The following is a 23,713-nucleotide window of genomic DNA, read 5'->3' as shown; positions in this document are numbered from 1 at the left end:
TTTACGTTTTTTGCACATCCAACAGATGTGTCTTCAAAATGCATATCCAAAACTGTGCAGAGTATTCCAAGGAAGTAAAGCTGGAATTTTAAGTGAAATAGATTGACTGGAGCCAGAAAGTGGAAGACGGATGCAAGATCACAGATTTAACAATTCAGAGTAGAATACTCATCCAAGAACAACTTTGCACAGCCATTAGATACAAAAATTCACCTTTAAGTCTGACAATAATCAAGACCCTGAAAAATGATGGGATTTTTCCATGTGTTTAAGAAAGTGATGGTGCATAGTATGAACACACATTTTTTAAACAGAGATGATTACTTATGCTCTACAGTTTAATAACCATACAATATTTACAGTTATACTTTTTGGGTCTTCCCATGTCTGACTACTGAATCAGTTCGATTAACCGGTATATGGCTAAAACCTTTTTACAAGCTTCAGATTCTTCTTTACCTTTTATGTATTCTGTTTACATATTTTAATATTAATGCCAAGAGAGGCTCATAAAACACAAGATTTGACAAAAAAAATTGCAGTATTTTAACATTTAAATTTGGCCATAAATAAGGTAAACAAACTTTTTTTCTGTCCACATATTGCAGACTGACTTAGCAGTAAACACAAAGGTTTATATTACCGTGACTAAACTGCAGGACTTCATAATCAGTTTTTAATTTGGTGTCTCTGCTCCTATAGTTATGTTCCTTTCCCTCATGTTACTGCATGAATTAACTACCTCATGTCCCTTCCTTACTAAAGAATCTATTTCATAATTCATTTTCAACTATTTTCTGTGAAATTGACATGTTTACCTATTTAAATGATCTCATAAAGCTAAATCAGGGCTTATAAATCTAAGATGCATATATAAAATACTATACGACAACTTATTACAAGTTTGTGTGCACAAAACCTTTACTCAGTTGGTCTGTTTTTCAGAAAACTCTTAATATACTTTATGCCACAGACAAGAATGAAATAACTTTAGTTAAGACAATGGCTTTTCGTAGACTAATATTAAAAGATAATAGTAATAACCAAGCAACTTCGTGTGACCTTTATTGCCCTGAATGTTTAAAGATAGTGCGGGCAAAGGGACGTTTTGTCCTATCGCAGGGTTGTGACCACGCGGCGGCTGCCGTTTGCGGAACCATACTCACTAGAACGCAGACAGGGCTGCTGAAGCCGTCTTTCCAGTTAGCTAGCTCCGCGACTCAGAACCCAGCACAATACTGTTCATGCTAAATATGGCATTTAACCGTTATCAGGTCAGAGCGGGAACATTTTAAGCAAATCATTTATATAGTCGATTTGATATAGTCGATCATTTATATAGTCAATCTTATATATTTACTTTATGTCTACTTTGAAGCAAACTGATTGTCAGTGATCAAAACTTTCATTCATTATGATTAATAATCATAATTATTTTAAACAGCAAAGAATTTATAGAGATGTTTAAAAAGTTATGCAAGGCTCTCATTTCTTGGCCTCTTGGCATCTTAGGCAAAACATTCTTCTAACAGAAGTAATACTGTATTGAAGAGAGTCTTACAAACAAACCTAAATTGTCTATAATTTGTCTCTAGAAAACGACTTCTTGAAATCTAATTATTGTTCTCTAACAAATCACCATAAAAATTACATTATAGCCTTTCACCAGGAATAATTGGTACTTTTGGCTCTCTGCAGAGTCACACCTTTTTATTTATATAATCCATAAAAAATACAACCTATAACAAACACAATTTCTCCTCCTCCCTAAAAGACCACTATGCTGCATCTATTCAGGAAAGCCAAAATTAGAAAAAAATTCTGTTCCAGTCAGCAATATAATCAGGATCTTTCTCCTCATGCTGACCAACATCCTGTGTGCATTTCTTCTCAAGCAAGTGGTTGATCAAAAACCAGTAAAATTTTAATATTTCATAAATAATTCATGATTGCATTTTACATACAAATTGCCTCTTCCTCAAGGTGAAATACTGAATTTATTTTTAATGGAAAAAAATCATAGTGATATTTAAAAGTGAACAATAAAACAGAAGTCTACTAAATATTTAAAATATACTGGATTTTTTAAACTGTTGAGTGGTAGGAACCAATGCAGGAATCCATATAATTCAGCTGATCCACTTTTAACCAAAACAATTGTCCAATATCCTACAAATGAATTAGCTTGTGTGTAATCAGTCACATGAGGTCTCTCTTATAATATCAAAAAAAATGCATTTTTTGTAAAGAGTTTAGTTTAATTTTCCTGGAATATTTCTCCTCTTTTAATTTCAGATTTAATTGGATTGTAATTATGTACCTTGTCATATGCATAGTAAGCCTTTTTTCTCTTTTTTACACTACATATTAAGAAGAGCTTAGCAAATACTATTTCTTGCTATAAACCTTGAAATAACAGCTTTTGAGAGTATCAACAGACTATAAAATGAACTCTTAAAGGTGACCTGAAAAAACAGTATGAAAATGGAGCTCAACTCACAAATAATTGCTAAATGCCTCCAATAACTAGCCAGTAGAAGAGAACCAAGTACTAATTTAAAAATTGAAGCAGCACTTCTTAGTTTCCAAACAGCAAATGCATAATTCATGACATCACTATGCAAAAAGACTTTGTATAGTTGACCGTTTCAGTTGTTCTAGTGGCACGTGGAACATATTTCTGAATTAAACTCAGTTTCCATTTAGCTTTGCTAATGCACTCCATGTTATGCCTTACCAAAGTGTGACTGCTGCACGAAATAAGCATTTACTATTCAATGGCTGGCAGAAATACATCAGAGCCACACAGGACTTTGCAGTCAGCAAGGAACCACCTATTTCGGTGGAAGGATAAATTGCTGATTGAACCCACAGATGGCAGAGCGTTCCAGTCAAAAAGGAAAGATACAAATCCGTAAACATTTGTCTTATCAATCAACTATCACACTATCGTGATTATCATTTTCTTCAATATTAATAATTGATTTTTGTTATTTATATTGCTTAGGATTTTATAAGCCTCATCAGTGCTACTGTGGATTGTAGGAAGAACTGGCAAATGAACCTAGAAATGAAAGAACAGAGTCAAGCAATAAAAATCAAGTTTTCCTATTGGTTGTGATATATGCGGTTGCACTAATATGATTTGGAAGCAAATGTCCTTGCAGGCAAGATTTTGAGTTCCTATATGTAGGCAAAGTGAGGTGTTCAGTACCTTAAGGATAAGGGCTATATGAGAATAGAAGCAGAAAAACTAATTTTTATAGTCTGGCATAGTTCCACTAGCCAGTAAAAGAACAAGACAGCATACCTAGGTTTTGCCAATCACTTTTCTCCCATTACCTCTTTTGTATCTTCATCCTCAAATGAATCACAGGTTCCCCAAACAGCTAAATAAAATTAATACAAGACAACACAGAGATTGAGAAAGTTATCTATTGAAGTGGATGTATATATTCTAACATATGTCCTCCAACTGCTAAAAATAATGGAAAAAAGTTGTTGTGATTGAAGTGATTGAAGTCAGCTGTAATTCACTCAGGTCACTGCCACCAGTTAGAGGATGCTCACTGCAAGAAGTTTTTAGTTTGTAATTAAATTTATGCTACACTACATAATTCCCATTTTATTCATAGCACTGTGGATGCTGGAGAAAATGAATCCTACTTTAAGAAATATGTAAGAAGCTTGCTATTAAAGACACGTCTACCATGAAAAGAAGGGGGAAAAGGAAAAGGGTTAAAAAAGGAAAAGAATTAAAAGGGAAAAGGGAAAAGAAAATTACAAATGTTATAAGAACATTTAAGATATAGTATATGACTAGAACAAGGTCTACAGTAGTATTTCAAAGTAGCATGTAGAAATTATTCTATGCTACTATTGCTAAATATCTTATTTGCTTTCTAAAAAAGAAAACAAAGGAACACCCAATATAACAAAAATGCAGCAAATCATTTTACTTAGCAAGGACCACACACACACAGATCTTAATGAAAGTTGGTGGGGCAAAGAGGAGGGAGGGGTGTCTGTTTCTGTATGTGTGCGTGTGTACACACATACACACACACACAAATTTTAATACAAAGTTGATTAGCAGCCAAGTAAAAAACAGCACTACTTCCCAACAAAATCAGAATTAGTTTAATTATTAAAAGTAATCATAGAAGGAAAATGAACTATATAATACAAGTTACTTATAAAGGAGTAAAGTTGAAATGGAAAATGTAAATTTGTGTTTTTAAAACCCTATATAATAGAAATAAATAAAATGTCTTTTCTAAAAAAGCATTTATATTGAAATTAGGTAGATTTTCCTATTTACAGTGGAAATGAAATGACTACATCAGTTAAATATCAAAAACTCAGAGTCTTCTAAATAGTTTCTAATTTGCTGCACTGCCCTAAATATTATGCTAAATATTCAAGAAAAAAGCTTCACAGTCAAGAAAAAGACTGTTTTCTTGATTTCAGTTATGACACACAAGATAACAGTGTAGGACAATAAAAAAATTGACCAATAGCATATAAAAATCCTAGTGTGTGTCACTTTCAGGCATTTTTGTAACTCTAACAATAACATAGTTCAATTGTTTGCTTAAGAGAGAGGAAAAAAAAAACCCTCTCCTAAGCAATTTAAATTTCTAAAATCATCCTTTTAACTTGCCCAAAGTGAACCATCACTAATTTTAACTTGTACATTTACATTACTATAATCTGGGCCCCAAGGAGAAATAAGCATTTCACATCACATCACAGGATGGTGAAGGTAGTCACACCACAAAAGACCTCTTCAAAATGGTATTTTTAATGAAGTATATATAAATCAAGTTTCTCAAATAGTTAACAAGTTGTTCATAAATAAAACAGCTGGTTAATTTCTAACCAGGGGGTTATAAAGAACTTTGTTCTTTTAACCTTTCTTAAAGGCACCAGGCTCCTGGCATAGCTCTATACAATCTGTGACTTCGTGATTCATATGAAGAGATAACCCAGCACAAAGAGACACTGATCTAAATGCAGTGTCACACCAATCCATTTGTGCAAATCATAGAAGCAGCACACCAAAGTCAACAGAAACAACTATCAATGGTTTAAGTCACAGGTCAAGATACACAATACGTGTTTGAATGAGGAATGTCATACCCAGTCCAAATATACTTTAGCACTGAAGAGAACTGACATCACGCCCTTCAAAACAAATACTGAAAACTTAAAAACAACAACCTTAGGGCTGTTTTTTTACATCACCAGCTTTCATTAAAGCTTTAATAGCTCTGGCTCTCATCTCAAGCTCCAGGAGCTCCAGCTGTTGTGCTGATGGCTGAACATCTTCTGATGGAGGAACAGGTAAGGTTGCTGCTTTGGGCTCCTTTGGGCTGGATTCTGCCAACCCCAGTATCTCATTCACACTTTTCTCAATGTCCTTCTGAAGGTCGTCTATCTGACCAGCTCCACTTCTGACAGTATTTTCTTGCACATCTGGACACTCTTCTTCATTGCATGGGCCTTCTATGTCACTATCATATGCATCGGCATTTATGCTGAGGACATCACTGTCTTCTCCTTTGCCTGTAGCACAGATGTAACAATCAAACAGTGTAAGAAGCCTAACAGAAAGATTTCCCTTTTACCTTAAAAATTGCTTCTGCTTAAAGTGTTTCTCTACAGATTCAGAGAGTGACAAAAAAAAAAATCTATAAAGACAACTATTTCCTCTTCTTTTTCCTCCTCGAATTTTTAAGGCTGATCTAATTTAGACAAGTTTTAATGCATTTTTATTCCAGTTTAGAAGAACATGCAGCATATCAAAGCAGCAGTGTCTGGAAAATTTATTCCATCATATGGAGTTACATGATCTATTTTCCTAATTAAAATGTCATAAGCTTTTATGTCACAATGAAGCCCCTGCAGTGTAAAATAAGAACTGATGTGGGGAAACTCTAGGGTTGATCATGATGTATTATTTTTAACTTAAACTTAATTTTCAAAAAGCAATTCAAAAAAGATGCTTTAAAACTATTTTGTATATTTTAAAAGCAAGAGGACACTGTAGCTGAACAGGACACTAAAGACTAATAAGTAACTCCTTTATAGTGCAGTTATTCAGAATCTATCACACAAGTATTTCAGATGTATTTAGTTCAGGTTAGTAAAACATAGAAAAAGTTCTGGCATTGGTTTGGGTTTATGAAAAAAGAATTAGAAAAGGCAGTGCAGTAACATAAAAGCAAAACTCTAACAATCCTTCATAAATGATCTCATAATTTGACTATAGAGAGACTATTGTTTTTGACACCTTGGCCTCAGAAATTAGTGCTCAGCCAGCCTTTACATCTCTGGACAGTTACCAGTAACATTGGTTTGTGCTTAAAATGAACAATTCATAGCCAGAGGATAGTAAAGCTACTGATCTAAAAGTTTTATAATTGTGCTTGGTAGCACCACCATGCAATAGTTAAGGCTGTATCTCCAGTTCATTAATAATGAGCGTTTAGAGCTTCACACCTATATTTTTGAAATACATACAATTTCTTAAAATGAAGATTCAAATAAGGCTTACATTCTTATATGAACCACTTTATTTTCACAATGATCCTGTATATCAAAGATAGTCTGTATTTAATACATATTTAAACAGTATTGCAAACCCGTTCTCCTTTGAAATTTAATTCTTTTTAAAAAGCAAAAAAAACCTCCTTAAAGTTAGTCTTTTAACATTTGGTTTTAAGATGTTCTCTTCCACTGAGCTATTTTTAAGAATTACTAGTTTTTTTCCATCCATACCTTAGTTCTGAATCTCACACCTCCAGGGCTAGAAGTATTATTGATTTGCGAGTATCACTCATCCACAACAAGCAAAAATCTGATATACTGAAAACCAATGCAGTACTTCCTCTGTGAATTACTGTTTTTTGACAACCAGGCAATCAGAGTTTTATTTATGCTCAGACTATAAAAAAGACATTGCTAATGCAGTCTAACACAGCAGGGACCTATGATTTGAATACCGTTTGCTAATTATCTTCCTATTATTGGCTTTTTTCTCTTGAAGATGCTTACATTTACCGTTTTATTCTTGTAAAACTTCTGGAAATAATTTTATTACTATTCTTCCAAATAAGAATGTTCCCTTGAAGACTTGGGTTTCAGTCCAATACGAGCAATTCTGTCCCCTTTCATAAAGGGTAAAGCATCTTTCGAACGGCATTTTTAGAATTTTTTGTTTTAAGCTGTTAGTGTTTCAGAGCCTTTGATTATAAAGGACTTCTTCAAAAATGCAGCAAAGATAATGGGAAACATTTCTTGAAAACATAAGAAAGAACTGAAAAACTCCACACGCACATAGTGGGTCGTAATTTTCTTCTTGATCCTTCTGCAAACTCCTCTCATTCAGTGGAAGTTCTGTGCAAAGATTAGCAGTAGAAGAGGAACTATCAAAATTATATTTTTCCTTGCTGAAAATTAGTTTAAGCAACAAACCTTAAAAGAAATCAATTTTACTGTTAAAAGAAAAACAAACAGGCTTTAGAAAAAATCCAACTCTTTTTAAAACTCCAGAGAGAACTGGTTCTGGTGCAAGTGTGCATTTGCTTTTTACTCATAAGCAGAGAAGATCTTTAGAAAAACAATTTTCTTTGCTTTTATGACAAAACTGTTATCCTTATGGGGTGAAAAAAGAAATTAATACTAAATATGAAGACATGAGATATAAATGCAGCTTTCCTGCCACCACCCACTCCTCCCCCCCACCCCCACCCCCCCAAAAAAGAAAAATTGTTGCTTTATCAGAATACCTGGTCTACAGAAAGATCAGATTACTTTTGTTTCTAAAAAACAGTCTTTTTAAACGCAACCTCTGGGGTTTTATTTATTCAGGATTAAAGGTTTTTTCACTGTTTATACTTAAAACAAACAAATATATATTCAGATCCTCTTTCCTGATCACAGGCTATGATTCAGGACAGCATTTAAGTCCCTGTTTAAGGGGACTGCATGTCACCCTGACTGAGAAGGCTCTCATGATTCAGGATCTTAGATATTCACCAATCATGATTCTCCACCATCAAGTAACAATGGTTAAAGAATATGACAGCATAAATTAGCTATCATACTGGAATATACAGCATATATGAGAAGTATGCTGTTAACGCATGCAGCATCCCCAACATCCTGATCAAAGCTGATGAGTTTAAGAAAGTGGATTCAATTCAGGAAAATGTAGGATTAGCCACATGGATAAAGTTTACATAGAACTTTAGTCCATGTTTTTTGCAAGACAAATTACAATTTTCAAGTAGTGAAAATTTAAAGCTTAAACCAAAAATAATTTTAAAGTTATAGGAAGTCCTCCTCACAGCACAGTATAAGAAGTACTCATATGAGATGCACACCTGACGGACTTCTTCAATTCTAAGTAGTTTTGCTCTGTTCCTACTGTCACAGTAACTTCAAGATTTATATATCAGTTTCAGATGCAGTTTTCCCCATTTCTCACAGTACCAAATGAACTTTGAACATAATCTTCTCAACGTTAGCTTGTAAGAATCAAAGTAGGTGAAAGATCAAAAGAAATGAGATGCAATAGGTTTGAAGAATGGAAATTTTTCTGTCTTGCTGCCTGGCATTAGTCAGTATTTACCTAACATACTGCTCAATTGAACAGCATTTCCCTGGACCAAAAAGAAAGTGTATCAACAGACTGTGGTTAAAACTCCAAAAATTAACTTCTGAGCATATAATCCTAATTCATCACCAGAAAGAAACTAAGTTCTATTTGGAATTGGTCAAATAAGATCTATTAATATTTTTGTTCTCCTTAATAAGTCATTCATCCCTGTCTGACAATTTATTTGGGCCAAGAAGCTGGGCAAAACTGCCTTGGGTTCTATTCAGAATTTGAAGCCTCCAAAACAGCATAATGTACAGTACTCATACAACCACTTTGGCATTCAAATGTTATTTAATTAGCCGATGGACTTCATTTTCCTCTTTTGCAGCTGTAATTTTACACAGTAATAAAAGTCTTGGTTAGGTTCTCATTTTCTCTTTCATTTTGATAATGTGTACTTTTTCCTTCAGCTACAGTCATGAAATTCATGAATATGAAATCCCCTTTTGTTTACCTGCTCCTCTCTACCCCTTTTTCTTTAGTACCATAGGCTCCAGCTCAGAAAAAGAATGATTATGGAGTTGTATTTCATAAGTTATACTGATATTCTCAAAATTTTTTTAAAGCTAACATCTTGAGAGAAGCTGCTGTTACGAGCCCAAAGCCATGATGATACTGCGGTTGACAAAGTCATAAAAAACAGCAAGGAAGCAATCACCTGGAACAGTTATCCATTTGATAATACAGAAGCGGAAGAGATCTGCAGAAAATCTGTCAGTTCCAATGTCACTTTGTATAGTACAACAAACAACATTTAAAGCATTCCTCACAAAGTCATAGCAACCTGCTCATAACATTTTTGCTGCTTTTACTATGACTCTTTCCTTCTCCATTTAATCCCCCTCACTAATTACTTCATAAAAAAACAGTCTTCACAAAGTTGTTTCAAAACACACCTTTAACACTGGGTTCTGAACTGTGAAATAGAAGTCACAGGAAGCAAATAATATCAGATCTTCACAGAAGAGAAATATTATAAGCATATATATGAATATATTCTATAATATAGAATATATAAGAATATATTATAAGACTAACAACAAAATAAGAATTTGCAACATTCTCTGATTGGAAAAGTTATTTCTGACTTTACTGCATACAGCTAGTCCAAATGAAAATAAAAGAGAGACAGAAACAGTAAAAATTCTAGTGTTTCACATACAAAATAATACTGGCAGTTGCTATACGGTGTTCACGTAAGGACAGCAATTGACAGATATTGATGGAGGTTAAGGAAGTGGTTTCCTTATATAGCAGGTACTCATATGTATATCACTTATTTATCTGCCTTTGCATTTCCTATTCTGCCAGTCACTATAGTACCTGAATATCTACCCACTGAAGTTTTGCATTTAAAAAGAGAAAATATGCAGTACAAAACTTTCCCCCTCAGAGATCCAAGGATTTGAGTGTGTACTTTCAGTGGCTCTGACTTCAACTAAAATGAGCCAGTCATCAGGAGTGGTGGGTGTTAAGCACCATTCAGATGGCCCTTAGCTCTGCACAATCAAACAAAGCAAAAAATCACATATCAAGATTTAACAGAATGATTAAATTATAAACAGTGTTTTCCCAAATAATTATTATAATGGAAATATCAAAACAGACTACTGTAGTTTCGTATGATCATCTCAGCACAATGTAAAATTGGCTCTCAAAGAACCCAGACAAAAGTAATGGCAGCATTAGCAATCACCTATACGCTAAGAATCTGAAATGACTGAAGTTCCTCTAGCTGAAAAACTAGATATGAGGAGCCAAATGAGACTTGCAAGCCTTCAGTCATGTTCCTCTCCACTATATTCTCTGCTCTTGATGTTAAACTAGCAAGCTTTGAAGAGCTGTGATTTGCTTCTTCAGGCTACAAAACCCTTCAGTCCCACAGAACTGAGGAGCCATCATTCCTACAAAAAACTTTTTCAATGCTCCCTTGCCCTCTTTTACAACTGGGCCTGATGGAGAAGCTGTAAACCTGTGCCATCTCATTCCTCTGAGGATGCTTCGCTGTGATTACAGCTACCGTTCAAGAGAGAGGTACTAGCTATTTTGAACTAGTCACTGCCCAGCATCAGGAATACAAAACTTCCATTTCCTCTACTGCATACCTTGTTTTGATTCCTGACCTTCCACCTTGTTGTCTTCTCTCAGAGACGAAGTAGAGTCTATACTGTTATCCTGTCTGGAAGCAAACAAGAAGACATTTTTGTCTATGTATTTTACAATATAAAGAGGACTTTTCAAAGAAACATTGGCTTTACATTGAAGAAACTGTATGGTGGTAGGCTGAAAGGCAAGCTACCATGTGAAAAAAGATGAAAGGAATTCACATACTGCTATTCTAATCACTTGAGAACACTTTTCCACTTTGCTTTCCCTAGTAATATACAAGTAACTTTTCTCACTACACTAGTCTTTCAGAATAATAATCCTCAGAGGCAGCATCTCCCTAGTATGAGGAGCTTATCTCCAAAAATCAAGAACAAATTGTTACACAGCTAAATAATTTGAAAAACTACAGTTTCAGTTGTATTCAAATACTATTTATTCTTTTATTGTGGAATTTACTAGCTATTTTTATAAAGAAACTATTACCCTACCACCATCTACCTTTCCTGTATCAAAATCTCACATTTTTACAAAGGACTGCTTTTCAAAACAAATGCTTTTAAACTATTAGGTTGTGTTCTGTTTAGTATTTGTGTTTCTCCATTTTAAAATATGCAATTTTTTCCTTCAGTTTAAGGATTTTCACACATGACCTTTAAGGTTTCATATGTTTTATATACAGTATAAGGAAGAGACACTTCTGTGAAATGCTCATCTCCCTCCCACATTTTGCGTGCACTGCTTGTACAAGCTGTGAAAATATAAATGAGAAATTGTGAAATATACAGGAAGAAGGAAGGACAGTGTTCACAGAAGGCCCCAGAATCACAGGTGGAATCTGGATGCCATATTTAATGAGCGTTTTGACAGCAGAATTGCCATTTTCCTACCTTAGCTATCTGTGTGGTATTGGTTTAACACATATTATATTAATATGGAATCAATGCAACCAACCTGCCTGTGGGAGCTAAACAGTACCATAAAAAGGATAGAGATATTCTGATATCACAGATATAAGCATAATGACTTTAACAACTTGTCTTCCAGTAACGGCCTGAAAGCTTTCCCCAGAGTTGAATATAGATCAATTTTCCCAAGGATGTCAAAGATGTATTTTTGTTTCAGAAGTCCAACGACCATGACAGGAGGGAGAACACAGCAATGCTGCTAGCCAGATTGGTTCAGAGAGAGTTATTTTGATGGTTATTTCCCTTTCTATAATAGCAAAGGTTACAAATCAATTGACTGTTTCTCCCACGTTTTGTACCCATTGCAACATAAATGCTTATGTAGATGTGCCACAAATGATAACGAGAAAGTGGGGATGTTTTCATATGGACACAGCATTCGAAAAAAAGATTAAAAAATGTTTTGCATCAGTAGAAAATGCTCACTTTAAGTAGAGAAACCCCAAAAGAAATCTACTGACCACTGCCATTATACTAAACTAGGAACAGATTATTTACTAAGATACATTTTTCTCAGAACATCTCAGTGGTGTGTTTTGCTTTAAGTCTGCTTCCCTACTTACTCATCTCAAAAAGTATTCTCCCAAGCCCAGTTCTGTATAATTTCTGTTGGACATTCCATTCCCAGACAGGGCTGAAATAGAAGGAGCAGACACAAACTAGATGTACAAATAGATATATTGAACAGAAAGCTGTGTATATAGTCTAATCCCCTTATAAAAAAAATCACTCAGACTTTGCCTCTTCACATACAAAGAGTTTACTCATTTATTTTCTATTTCAGTCCTGAGTCTTGCACCAAAAAGGCCAGAGGTATTGCAAGATGGATTACAGCTCCTGCCTGTTAGATGTAGAATAAGCCCAGGAATTCTACAAATAAATTGGGTCTGCTGTATTTGATTGTTTATACATGTTAACCAGGGTCTCAAGCTTCCCTGCTGTCACGGGGCAAAAGGAACACCAGACAATATGACACTACCATTCTCAATTTATTAGGTGGTCCAAGCAAAGGAAAGGCTATCAGGAAACGTTTTGCGTTCGTACACACACACATACAAGTACAGTTAACCGAGTCCCATCTCAATTACCACTCCAGTGAGCCTGCACATTCTAGCCTGGGGGAAATGCAACACTCCCTCCCACTTCTCAGTGTCTTGCTCCAGGCAGCAGCTTGGAAGCAAAGCCTAACTGGTGCTCTGCTTTGAGGTAGCATCTGGGTAACAACATTCCTCCACTAATCTCTATTACTGGGTAGCATTATATCAGATGCCAGCACAGATTATCAATCAAATCAGTCCACAATGGCATCACAGTACACCTTTCCAGGAATTTCAGGTTTTGTTCTCCTGTCACCTGTACAGCCACAGCCAAGACTCATCATGTTTAGTTCTTGTTTGCACTGTCCTTTCCATTAGGTTATGCGATTATGGGTTAATCACCATCAACACAAAGGCCCAGTGAGAAGCTGAAGAACAATGACAAGCAGAACCACCCCAGTAACCTAATCAGTGCAAAGAGAGCACCCTGACCGAGCTGCTCCTAGGGCTGTCAAAGGAGAGCAACCAGCCCACTGTTCAGATCTGAAATCTCATGAGACCAGTCAACTGCAGAGGCTCCCCAGACCTCCCTACAGACTGAAGGGGCTTACTGTTCCTGCCTACAGGGGCAAGAGTCTCCTTATGGAATGCCGCAAACAGCAACTGGGGTCTGCGTAAAACTTACTACGGGATGTTTTTAAGAGGATTATGGAAATACGTGAGATATTATGGGATGTTAGAGGAAGGACCAAAGGTGGGAAAAGGGGATAACAGAGGCCAGTTCAGCACAGACAGGTTGCTTGTCAGTACAGTTTTCTGGCTGAACCCTGCACCTGATCACTGGAGTCTATCCTGTCTTCATATTAAACTCTACTGCTAACTATTTTTGTGAATGAGTGAGTTCTCAATTCTGTGTGTCTGTATGCAAGTCTAAGTGCCAGCAACTGGACAGACTGGAGCATGCACACACTAGCTTGAGAAACTTCAATATTGTGCATTGGTGTGTATGTAGATGTATGTAACTTGTGAGCACACTTCAAGCTAGATTAGCCAGCAAGTAGGATAAGAGGTTTGGAAGCCAGTTACCAGAGAGACTGTAAGGTCTGGAGCCAAACTCCAGAGAGGCAGGGGTCTGCAAGCATGCAACTGTAAGGACCTTACTTATGTCCAAGCTAGATACGCAAGAAACCAGGAGAATAAGAGTCAGCTACATCATAGGTCTGGACCAGTTACCGGAAAGACCCATTTATCTGTATGCATGTGCGTGCAAGGAAGTCTGACTACCAGCGGCTGGAGTGGGGCTCTAAACCTGGGGGGCTCATATGTCCAAGCACCAGGAATCAGGGAGACTAGGGGATCTGAGACCTGCTACTAGATTTACTGAGAGTCAAAGCCCATGCACCCCCCCCCCCCACACACACTATATATTTATATACACATACATTTATATACATATACACATATATTCCACAAGTAGTCCTCCATCCTGATCAGCTGGAAAGGAGGAACAGGATGAGGCCATCCATACTGTTAATGTTTGTGCAAGTGCTACTCCTAGCAAGTTCAGCAACTCCTACCACTGTCAGCCATGATTCAGCATACTCAGTCAGCTCTCTGCCAAGATAAGGTTATGATGCCCCCATAATGCCTACTCATCACTACGACAAAAAGGTGCGGGGGCTGCAAGTTCCTGCCCCTCCTGTCCCACCTTCTCTCTCTCACACACACACACACTCTCATCCTTTTGAACTAGTGGCCATCTCAGTGCTTGATAGCAATGCGTTGCTTGGGAAACTTGGATTTTATGTGATCAAATAGCTTTAAAGAAGAAAGATGTCACAAAACTCCAAGTTTCTGATAAAGTTCTTACTACCCAGAGTCCTGAAGTCAAATTCCACTGAAGAATTATCATCATCCATTTGACAGAAACTTCAGTGACCTATACGCAGCTTTTTTCAAACACCAACAGTGAAATTAGCTACATCTCTTTTAACGGCTATCAAAAAAATAAATTATTAACTAAAAATCACACATCAAAACTTGTTGTAAAATCTATCCCTGTTACCTAGTCAGTATCTATGGCTACAGTAAAAATAAGTTCCTATAAAGACTACCTGCTGTCAGCAAAACAATTTTTGAATCCCAAAAGTAGTCTTTCACAGAACATTTTACTTTATCAGAATTGGTTGGGTTGGATTGGATTGACGGTCAATCTTCTCTACTTAATAAGAAGGTATTTTGCACCATCTTGTGGCCAACCACAAGTAATTCAGTTTACAGTTCAGTTTTGTTCTCAGCTTGTTAACCTCGCTAGTAAGCAACATTTTTTCAAATTTGAGATATAGACTTAAAGGGGAGCATAAATCATATCTCCAATAGCAACAGACGACATGCTGATCTATAATTAAGGTAATGACATAGTGTGCAATCTAATATCCTCTTCTTTCATGTCAATGTTGCTTAAGAATTGACCACATTAATTTGGAGCTCTCTCTTTTCATGTCATTAAAGATGATTTCTCCTTTAGAATGACAGCTAACTTCAAAGTCACTCTTCAAAGAGACGAAGTACGATATATATATTTTTTTAATAGAGAAGACAGCCAAGGAATCTGCCCTCAACAGATTTGCACAGCATGTTCTTTTCAGCAAAGAGCACCTATCTATTACAGTTTGCTGTAAACTGGAATTTGCACAGCTATGGAGGCAATTAGGAGTTGAGGGCGAGTTGGTACCACAGTTCCAGCAGATTATGCAGAGTGCAGTAAGATATCAGCACAGGTTAGGGGAAAATGGTACTGGTTAGAGGTGTGGATAGCTGCAGACTGAGATTCCAATCTGCAGCAGTAGCTGGGGTTGAAGACCAAACCAGAAAGAAAAGATCTGTGGCAAAAACAAAGGTTATGAATTACCGGACTAGAAGACAGTCTGACAATATGAGATACAATCACAAGGCACTAGACTAGAAAAATGGACTCTATCCAGCTCCAAAGCTGTCTGTTTTGGGGAAATTCCAACCTGTAGATCAAGCCTCATCGAGGCTTGATGAATTAACTTTAAAAGATAAGTCACTCACCTGTATTAAAGTTCAAGGTCTGACACTTTTCTTACAGAACTTTTAATGGTCATTAAGAAACATCCACCTAAACTCTGGAGTGTAGCCTGAGATCAGTGCTTCTGCTCCTCTGACATAAAGATGTACACTCCTACAGTAAAACTTGCCTTTGCAGTTCCAAGTCTATAAAACCCTCCTATAAATTCTAAATCCTCATAAGTTCCCTGCAACTTTTTGTTCCATTTAAAGGGTAGGCTTCCAAGACAAATGAGTACTAAAAGGATTAACTGGGGGGGGGGGGGAGGGATGGGGGGCAGAAAAAAGCCTTATGAAGTACTGTCCCTCAGGAAAAAGTATTCCAAATGACAGATGCTAATCAAATAGTTTAATGTTCTATGAAAAGTCCTTCAGTCCCATTATAAGTGCAGTACAAGACCACTGTGAGAACAGAAGACAGTGAACAGATGCCAAGTGCTTATATATCTACTCAGTGATTCATGTGTCCCATTCTTCCAGTGATTCCAAATGGTGGAGATAACCAAATTGTCCTACAATGGTCAAATATCAGATGGCAATTGAATGCTTGAGATCAGTTCAGTATCTGGGAGCAAAATATGTTAAAACACGGAAAACATTTAAACTGATAACCTTTCTAAAACAAACCAAGCAAAAATAGCACTCATGACAGCAAAGTGGCAAAAGGCCTTTAAAACTCTTCCAACTATGTATATTAAACTGAAAGCTTTCCCATGTTGAAATCTTAAGCATGTGAAATTTCAGAGCAAAAGATAATTTGCTCACATTACACACCTGAATGTATGATCACCAGAAACTATATCCAATATGTTTGTTCTTTTACTTCATGTTCTATTACTACAGCCTTACTACCTTCAGTCCTTCTATCAGAGGATATTTAAAGAGACAGTTCAGGGAATGGGAACAAAATAGCTTAAGAACCTGCTTACTCCTTTGAAATGAAATGGGAAGAATGCATAGCTGGTTTTAAAGGATGTTATTTGGCTAAATCCTTTCAATTAACAGTCTGTCATTTAGTTGGAAAACTTGGTCTACAGCAATTCTCTTGGCTTAACAGTATTCCATTGCAGAACAGCAAGACAGAAACAAATAATAGTAAAGATCTGAGAACAGCATACTTAAACTATTCAGAGCTCTCAAGTAATGGAAGACATCTATTGTAACAGCAATTTTCAGTTTTTGGCAAGCATAAGTCCTGATGCTTCTGTCCTTGCACATTATTTCATAATTTCTAGAATCACCTTGAATTTCAACTTTGAATATGTCCATGACAAAATAACAGAACAAGTGTTCCACATGCTGATGGAAACAGCTGAAGCTTTTTATGGAGCTGAACTTGAAGAAAAACCTCAGGACCTCTGGCAGTACCAACAGAATGAGGACTTTCATATATGTATCAGAAAAATGAAGGTTAAAACTGCAATTACAGATGTGATGCTATCCAAGAGCTTTGGATTAAGATCTGAGTTTTGCAACTTGGAACCCTCTCTGTACCCCTGGAGAAGCTTCTCTAAATCCCTGCTACTTTCAGGCACACAGACGCAGTTAGACTTAAGCTGTCTTTGGAGAGAGATGTGTATTTGCATATTTGGGGAAAATAAAAAGCACAGTATGAACAATACACTCTTCCAGGAAAGCCTGTATATTTGGATATAATTTGAATGTCTTCAGATGTGTTGGTTTAAACCTTCTGGATTTCTACTGATAAACGGGTATTGTTGAAGCTTGTCAATATTTTTTAAACCAGAACTGGGATCAAAGAAACATCAAGATGATAGCCAAATCACTTTGGTTACTGTTTATGCCTAGAAGGTTTTCTGTACAGTAGTAAGGACGGTAAACCCAAATCGCAATTTAAATCCTACAGATTTTCATGTTGTTTTCCTGAAAAAGTTTCCTACTTGCCATGGGCAAGTGGCACAGGATTGTTCAATGCTTTCAGCTATCCACTAGTTAAAAATTATAATTCTATTTCTTTCCTTATTTTGTTGCGCTTTATTTATTAAGTGACAATAATTTCCACCCTTCACTTTTTTCCCCACCTCCAGCCATTGCTTTATTTGCATATAAATAAAGTTTTACTCAATCTTTTATAGCTGGAGGTCATAACTAAATGTTCTGAACAGTGGTTTTGAAACCCCTTGGGGCCATGGAACTACCTTCCTGAAATCTGGCAGCACTCACTGAATCAGCCATTCCTCTCTAGGATAAAGATTGTTTGAATTAGGCCTTAATAAAAATAAATAAATAAATAATAAAAACTTCTGAAGACATCAAAATTCTGTGTCATTTTTCATGGTTTCCTTAGCCAAAAAGGCCACTCTATTTAAAAGTTCACTAGCAAAACATCAGTCACTGGCAAAGAAACTTTACAGAAAGAGACCTGATATTTAGTAAATTAAAAAAAAAAAACAAACATTATAAATGTTCAGCAGAGGGTAAAGACCAAAAGATTAAATTAGTCACATAAATGGGTCTAATGACACCATTCACAGACCATGTAAGAAACAGGTAGCAAAGAGGAGGATATAGTGACAAAGCAGTTCCCAATGGAAACCTAGAAGAAACAGTGTCAGAGGGTACTAAAATTGCATCACACATGAAAAACTGAAACATCACACATCTTAGTATCTCTACATTTCATACAGTCTTTGTGCTTTTAAGAACCTAATTATGACAAGACAAGATCAAAGAAAATCACTTTAACAACTTCATAACCTCTTCTGGCCAAAGATAGGATCAGAAACTAGGTCTCTTGAATCAAAATACTGACCAGAACGTGAAATTTGGATTACTGTCATCACCCTTCCCAACTATTTCAATTCAGCAAATCTAGATGAACTAACCAAACAGCAAGTAAAATGCATCTTAATCAGCCCAAACCTGGTGAAGAGTCAACTACCTCTCAGAGTGATTATTAAGTCTATGCACTGGATGTGTGAGTCAGCATCTAAGAAAGGAAAATTACGGTTTTCATACATGCTTGTTATTTTGTAAGAACAGGACTGGACTCATAACAGTTGATATATTGTGACCGATAACTATTAACTTTATTTTTCCCCTGAACTACTTTCCTAGAAACTGCCAGACAAAGTTCAAACCTTCTATAAAGAATTGATTCAGTAACATATTACACAAGACTTTTGTCTTTAAAAGACAGAACTAAAATACAAGTATGTTAAGAAGTGCTGACGTTTTTTAAAACTGACAGATGTCAGCCTAGGAATAAGCAACCAGAAACCTCTACTTGAAATTCTAAACCTTATATAAGGACCACAGCAGAGATCATGGGATCAGGTGAGTGACAGTGCTGCTCCAAATGGGACAGGAACCAAGGACCACAGAGGAGGGAAAGGAAGCAAAATCTCAGCCAAACTAAAGTACCCTTAGCACTGTTCATTGACCTAAGCGTGAAGGGGTTATTCAACCCATTTTAGCTCAGTAAAAGAGGGTTAAACTAAACCATATTACAACACTTTTGCTGCAGATTAAGGGTGTGCATATGTTTGATTTGTACTACAACTCAATTGATAGGCAATAATGTCACTACAAAACTCATTTTTGTGCCTAAGACAAATTTGATGTTATAGAGTGACACAGCTGTGTTTTTAAGTTTAATCCTCCTAGCAATAACAGAACATTGTCATTCTACTGGATTAATCACATAATTAAGGTTATAGTGAAGGGGTCTTTCAGTGCTACATTTGATCGTTTCTCATGAGAAATTCCAGTATCATTCAGCATTTCTCAATTAAGTTTCAAAGTGCTTTCTTCTACTCACTGACTGACTGATTCACCTCCAGTCTTGTCTCCTCCATCTGCATCCTCATCAGTATCAGAATCAGCTCCGTTCCTGCCTAAATATATACAATTTCAAACATATGAAAATTTAACCAGGTAATAGACTTAATGCTATATAGTCAGTCTTATTTTTGATGATTAATTCTACTTGAGATCAGGAGAGATTTTTTCCATCTGAAAGAGATGTACTAAAATTCGACTTACCCAGACACAAAAAGCAACTTCTGAAATAGCTGCCTGCCACAAGCTAAGACTAGTTTATAGCATTTTCCTGTTACATTAAATTACTTAAAAACAGAGAACTGGTATTGCTGGTACAATACCACACTCACTAAAGTAAAGCACAGGAGACATGAAAAACTAATAGAAGATGCCCTGCCAAATCAAAATTCCAAAGTGCTCCACTTAACTGACAAGATAGCAATATTATTACAGAAATTAGCCTTTAGATATCAACTGTAAGTTCAACAAGATACTGAAAAGCTGGAATGCCATATCCTAAACAGGGTATGCAAAGCCAGTCTTACTTTTTTTTTCCCCCGTCCTTTCTTTTAGGCACCACTGTACACCAGAGAAGAAAAGTTTCATTCATACCTTCAAGAATCTTCAACAGTTTTTTTTCAGATAACAGCTCCAACTGCTCCAAGCAAAGCCTTTTAATTTCCTCCATGGAACAGTTCTAAGAAGAGAGATAAGAAAGATCACTAGCTACTAAAAATTTCTTATGAATGATAATAAGCTCTTATAAGTGATAATAAACTCTCCAATCCAATCCCACTAAAGGAAAAGCTAACACAGATTGCAAGTCCCTTCTCTATTCTGACTTGCATTGATGCAGTTACTGAAAAACCCCAGGTAGGTGTTTCAACTGCAACAACCACCAAAAACACTGCTTTTGAAAATTTAAGCAATAAACTACCAGTTACTTGATCTATAGATGAGAATTTTCTTTGTGGCTGTAACACTAAGCAGTAAAAATACTGAGGTATAGCAGTGAAGCATGAAACAGCAAGCCAGCTGTAGCCCAGATTACTCCTAATTCTCTATCACTAGGGAGCAGCTGGATTACACAACCAAGCCTGCATAGACCAGGGCCAACTGCTAAATCCAAGTTCAGGAACTGAAGCGAACACTGCTATTGACAAAACACCAACAGGAAACATGAGAAATATGTAAATTGTGATCCATTTCTCAGGCTTCATACATAACATACAAGCTTCATAACTGATGTATACAACACTGTCAAAGTGTATAGGTTTTCCAGTAAAACTTTTTTTTTTTAATCTTTTTGAACATCATCCAGTTCTGTCAAAGTCTAGATAGAGTCCTCTTGATGAAGTGATAGTTTCACACTTCTAAACGAACTATGATACCACGTACACGTACCAAAATTAGTAAATGCTGAGCATATTGTAACATTGATGCTAACGTAGGTTTGGCTCTATACCACAAAGCTCTTTGCTTCCAACTCAGTAACGCTTTTGCCTCCAACCACTCTACTCCAGATCTCTTTTCTTCTCCCAGAGGTGAAAAATAGATGAGACTACATGCAATTCATTAAGAGCTTACACTGAATAAGTACTGCCTCAGTTATATTAACAATGTGACTCTCAGATCAAGACAAAAATTGAAAAACAATTAAAAAGCAGATCAAACATTTTACCTGGAGCCTCTTCTTCTGTATAGGTTGCTAACCTAATTTCTTTACTGAGTTCTCTAGTTCACAAGACTCAGAAGGTGTATATTCTAAGCCACTAAATTCTAGAGATAGTACTAAAAGTCCACAGAAATTACAGCTTCCAGAAACAATTTTCCAGAAGGGCTTTTATTGCTTTGCCTCGGACTTCAATTTAATAACATAAAAAGAAATTCAGCTGACACAAATATAAGTCAAACTTTTATTAACAAATTAGCACATTTATTACTGAGTAACACTACTGAATTCACTATTTATGCAATTTTGAAGCTCCTTTTGCATATGACTAACCAATACAAATGGAGAGTGTAAAAATAAACAGCAATTCAGCAATATCTGAACAACAGAAAAAGGATTAAGTTAGAACAATACCAAATCTCAAAAATGTCCCACTTTCAAACTTTACATAACTTTGATTTAAGAAATACACAGGTAGGTTTTTAGTTGGAAGTCCTCTAGACTTGAAAGAGAAACAGAGTCTCTTACAAAAGCATTCAAGATTGTAAAATCAGTATAAAAAGCAAATGTATACTAGTACCTTTAAAATATCAGGCAACATCTTCTGTAGTTTCTTCTCTCCTATGACACAGAAACACTGCTGAAGCATTTCTTTTTTGTCTGCGATGTAGAAACTGACTGGTTTGAGCGACACACTGAGATCTAATCCACCTTCCTCTATATCACTGGGTTGTTCAGCTTCTTCCTCTTTTTCTCCAGATGGTACATTGCATTTTGCTTCCTAAAATTGAGTGGGAAAATATAATTTCCATCTTTTCCAGTGAACTAGAAAAGAAGAAAACTTACAGTTTCATTTGTGTTAGCAATAGTTCTTCCTTCATAACTTTTTACAACTGCAAGTCACTTACAAGCTTCCAAATACTGATTTAGTTTGCAAGGTAACTGCACTGGGGAAGTTATAAACTGAAATCATCTCTATGCAAGAGAAACTTTTACAACCCTTTAAGAAGCACAAAGTACTTTTTGGTATTAATGAGAAAGTATTATCTGTAAATGAAACTGATTCATCTAGTTGCTGCTTCTATTTATGCTTTACAGTGCAAGAAATCTATTTCTCTAATTTTTTTGCGCACTTAAAGCATTAATCTGGTAACTTAAAATTATCCTGCTAAAATGGAGATTTGCAAACAATACCCTGTGTGGGACAGTTTTCTGAGAAAAAAAGCGGGCTTCATATCAGAAAGTTCTATCATTGGAAGACATATATACGGTTAACAGGAATACATTTTGAAGGTGCTGAGATTCACTCAGGAATAGGATTCACGTAGCCTGCTGTGTACCTGAGAGCCAAAACTTCCTAGAATACACCCACAGTTCCGAAAAATGAGCATCATGCTTCAGGCCATCTCTAAGCATGTGTGCCATGTCACTTTTCCCAGGGAAAACACAGACAAGTTTTCCCTTGACATGTTCACGCTGCTTCTCTTCCTTGCCATGTGCTGCCACCTTTGCTATGCTCTGGTCTCCAGTGAGTCAGGACTCTCTCTTCCGTCCCGCTTCGTGCGGATAAGTTTTGACTAGACATAACTGGCCCTGTGTTCGTGCCAGTGAAATGTAGGCGTAAAACAGACGTAACACAGGCGCGAACGGAAAGAAAGCAGTGGCAAGGGGCCAGGCGGGAAGAGGGAGCAGACGCCTGCACCCAGCCTTCCCCACGGGCAGAGAGGGCAGTGCCAGGCCTCGCCCGCCGGGGGCGCCACGGAAGGCGGGCACGGCTCAGGCCCTGCCGCCACAGGGACCCCACCGCCCCTCGCTCCAGCTCCGAGACACGGCGGGGAGAAGGCACCGCCCGCCCTCCCTCCCTCCCTCCCAGACTTACCTCCGCGACACCACGGCTGGACTCCGTGCTCCGCCGCTTCCTCTCGCCGCCACCCGGCCCCGAGGCTCCCTCCGGGCAAGCGGAACGAGAGCGGCGCCGCTTCTTCTCCTTCGAGGACTTGCGGCCCGGCATCGCCCTGCCGGGACCCGCCCGCCCGCCGGCCGCGGCCGTCGGCGCCGCGCCCGCCACCCCAGCGGTCACATGCGGGCCCGCCGGCGCGCAGAGCAGCCCCCCGCGCCGCCAGGCGTGCTTCCGGCGTAGGCCGGACAGCCCCCTCCCACGACGTCAGCACCCTTCCGGAGGGCGGGGAGGGGCCGCGCGCTGGGGTGGGCGGGGCTACCCGCGGAGCTGGCCCCGCCCCCGAGACCTGCGCGTGCGAGGAGCCGTTGGGGGCGTTCCGCGGGCGGGGCGGCGCGGCGGCCCGCGCCTGAGGGTGCGCGGCGGGTGTCCCCTCGCGCCTCGGCCCGCTCCCGCAGCCGCGTTTGGCGCCCTCCCCCTCAGCGCTCGTGT

The 23,713-nt window shown here is 37.5% G+C and overlaps 1 protein-coding gene across 2 annotated transcripts; it reads right to left on the bottom strand.

Annotated features, from left to right (window-relative positions):
* Positions 1-3,932: 3,932 nt before the first annotated feature.
* CAAP1 (caspase activity and apoptosis inhibitor 1) lies at positions 3,933-23,426 on the bottom strand. 2 transcript variants are annotated; one of them, XM_067315662.1, is made up of 7 exons: positions 23,204-23,426; positions 21,905-22,105; positions 20,265-20,349; positions 19,651-19,726; positions 10,774-10,847; positions 7,342-7,401; positions 3,933-5,568 (listed from the first exon to the last, which is right to left on the bottom strand). In XM_067315662.1, the coding sequence occupies exons 1-7, from the start codon at positions 23,333-23,335 to the stop codon at positions 5,225-5,227; spliced, it is 972 nt and encodes a 323-aa protein (XP_067171763.1). In that variant the 5' UTR covers positions 23,336-23,426; the 3' UTR covers positions 3,933-5,224. The 2 variants fall into 2 exon arrangements, with proteins under 2 accessions (XP_067171763.1, XP_067171764.1); XM_067315663.1 differs by lacking the exon at positions 7,342-7,401 and having other exon boundaries at positions 23,204-23,424.
* Positions 23,427-23,713: the final 287 nt, after the last annotated feature.

This window comes from Apteryx mantelli, chromosome Z, assembly GCF_036417845.1.
Source record: "Apteryx mantelli isolate bAptMan1 chromosome Z, bAptMan1.hap1, whole genome shotgun sequence".
Taxonomy (NCBI): Eukaryota; Metazoa; Chordata; class Aves; order Apterygiformes; family Apterygidae; genus Apteryx; species Apteryx mantelli.
This window is presented reverse-complemented; position numbering and strand designations above follow the sequence as displayed.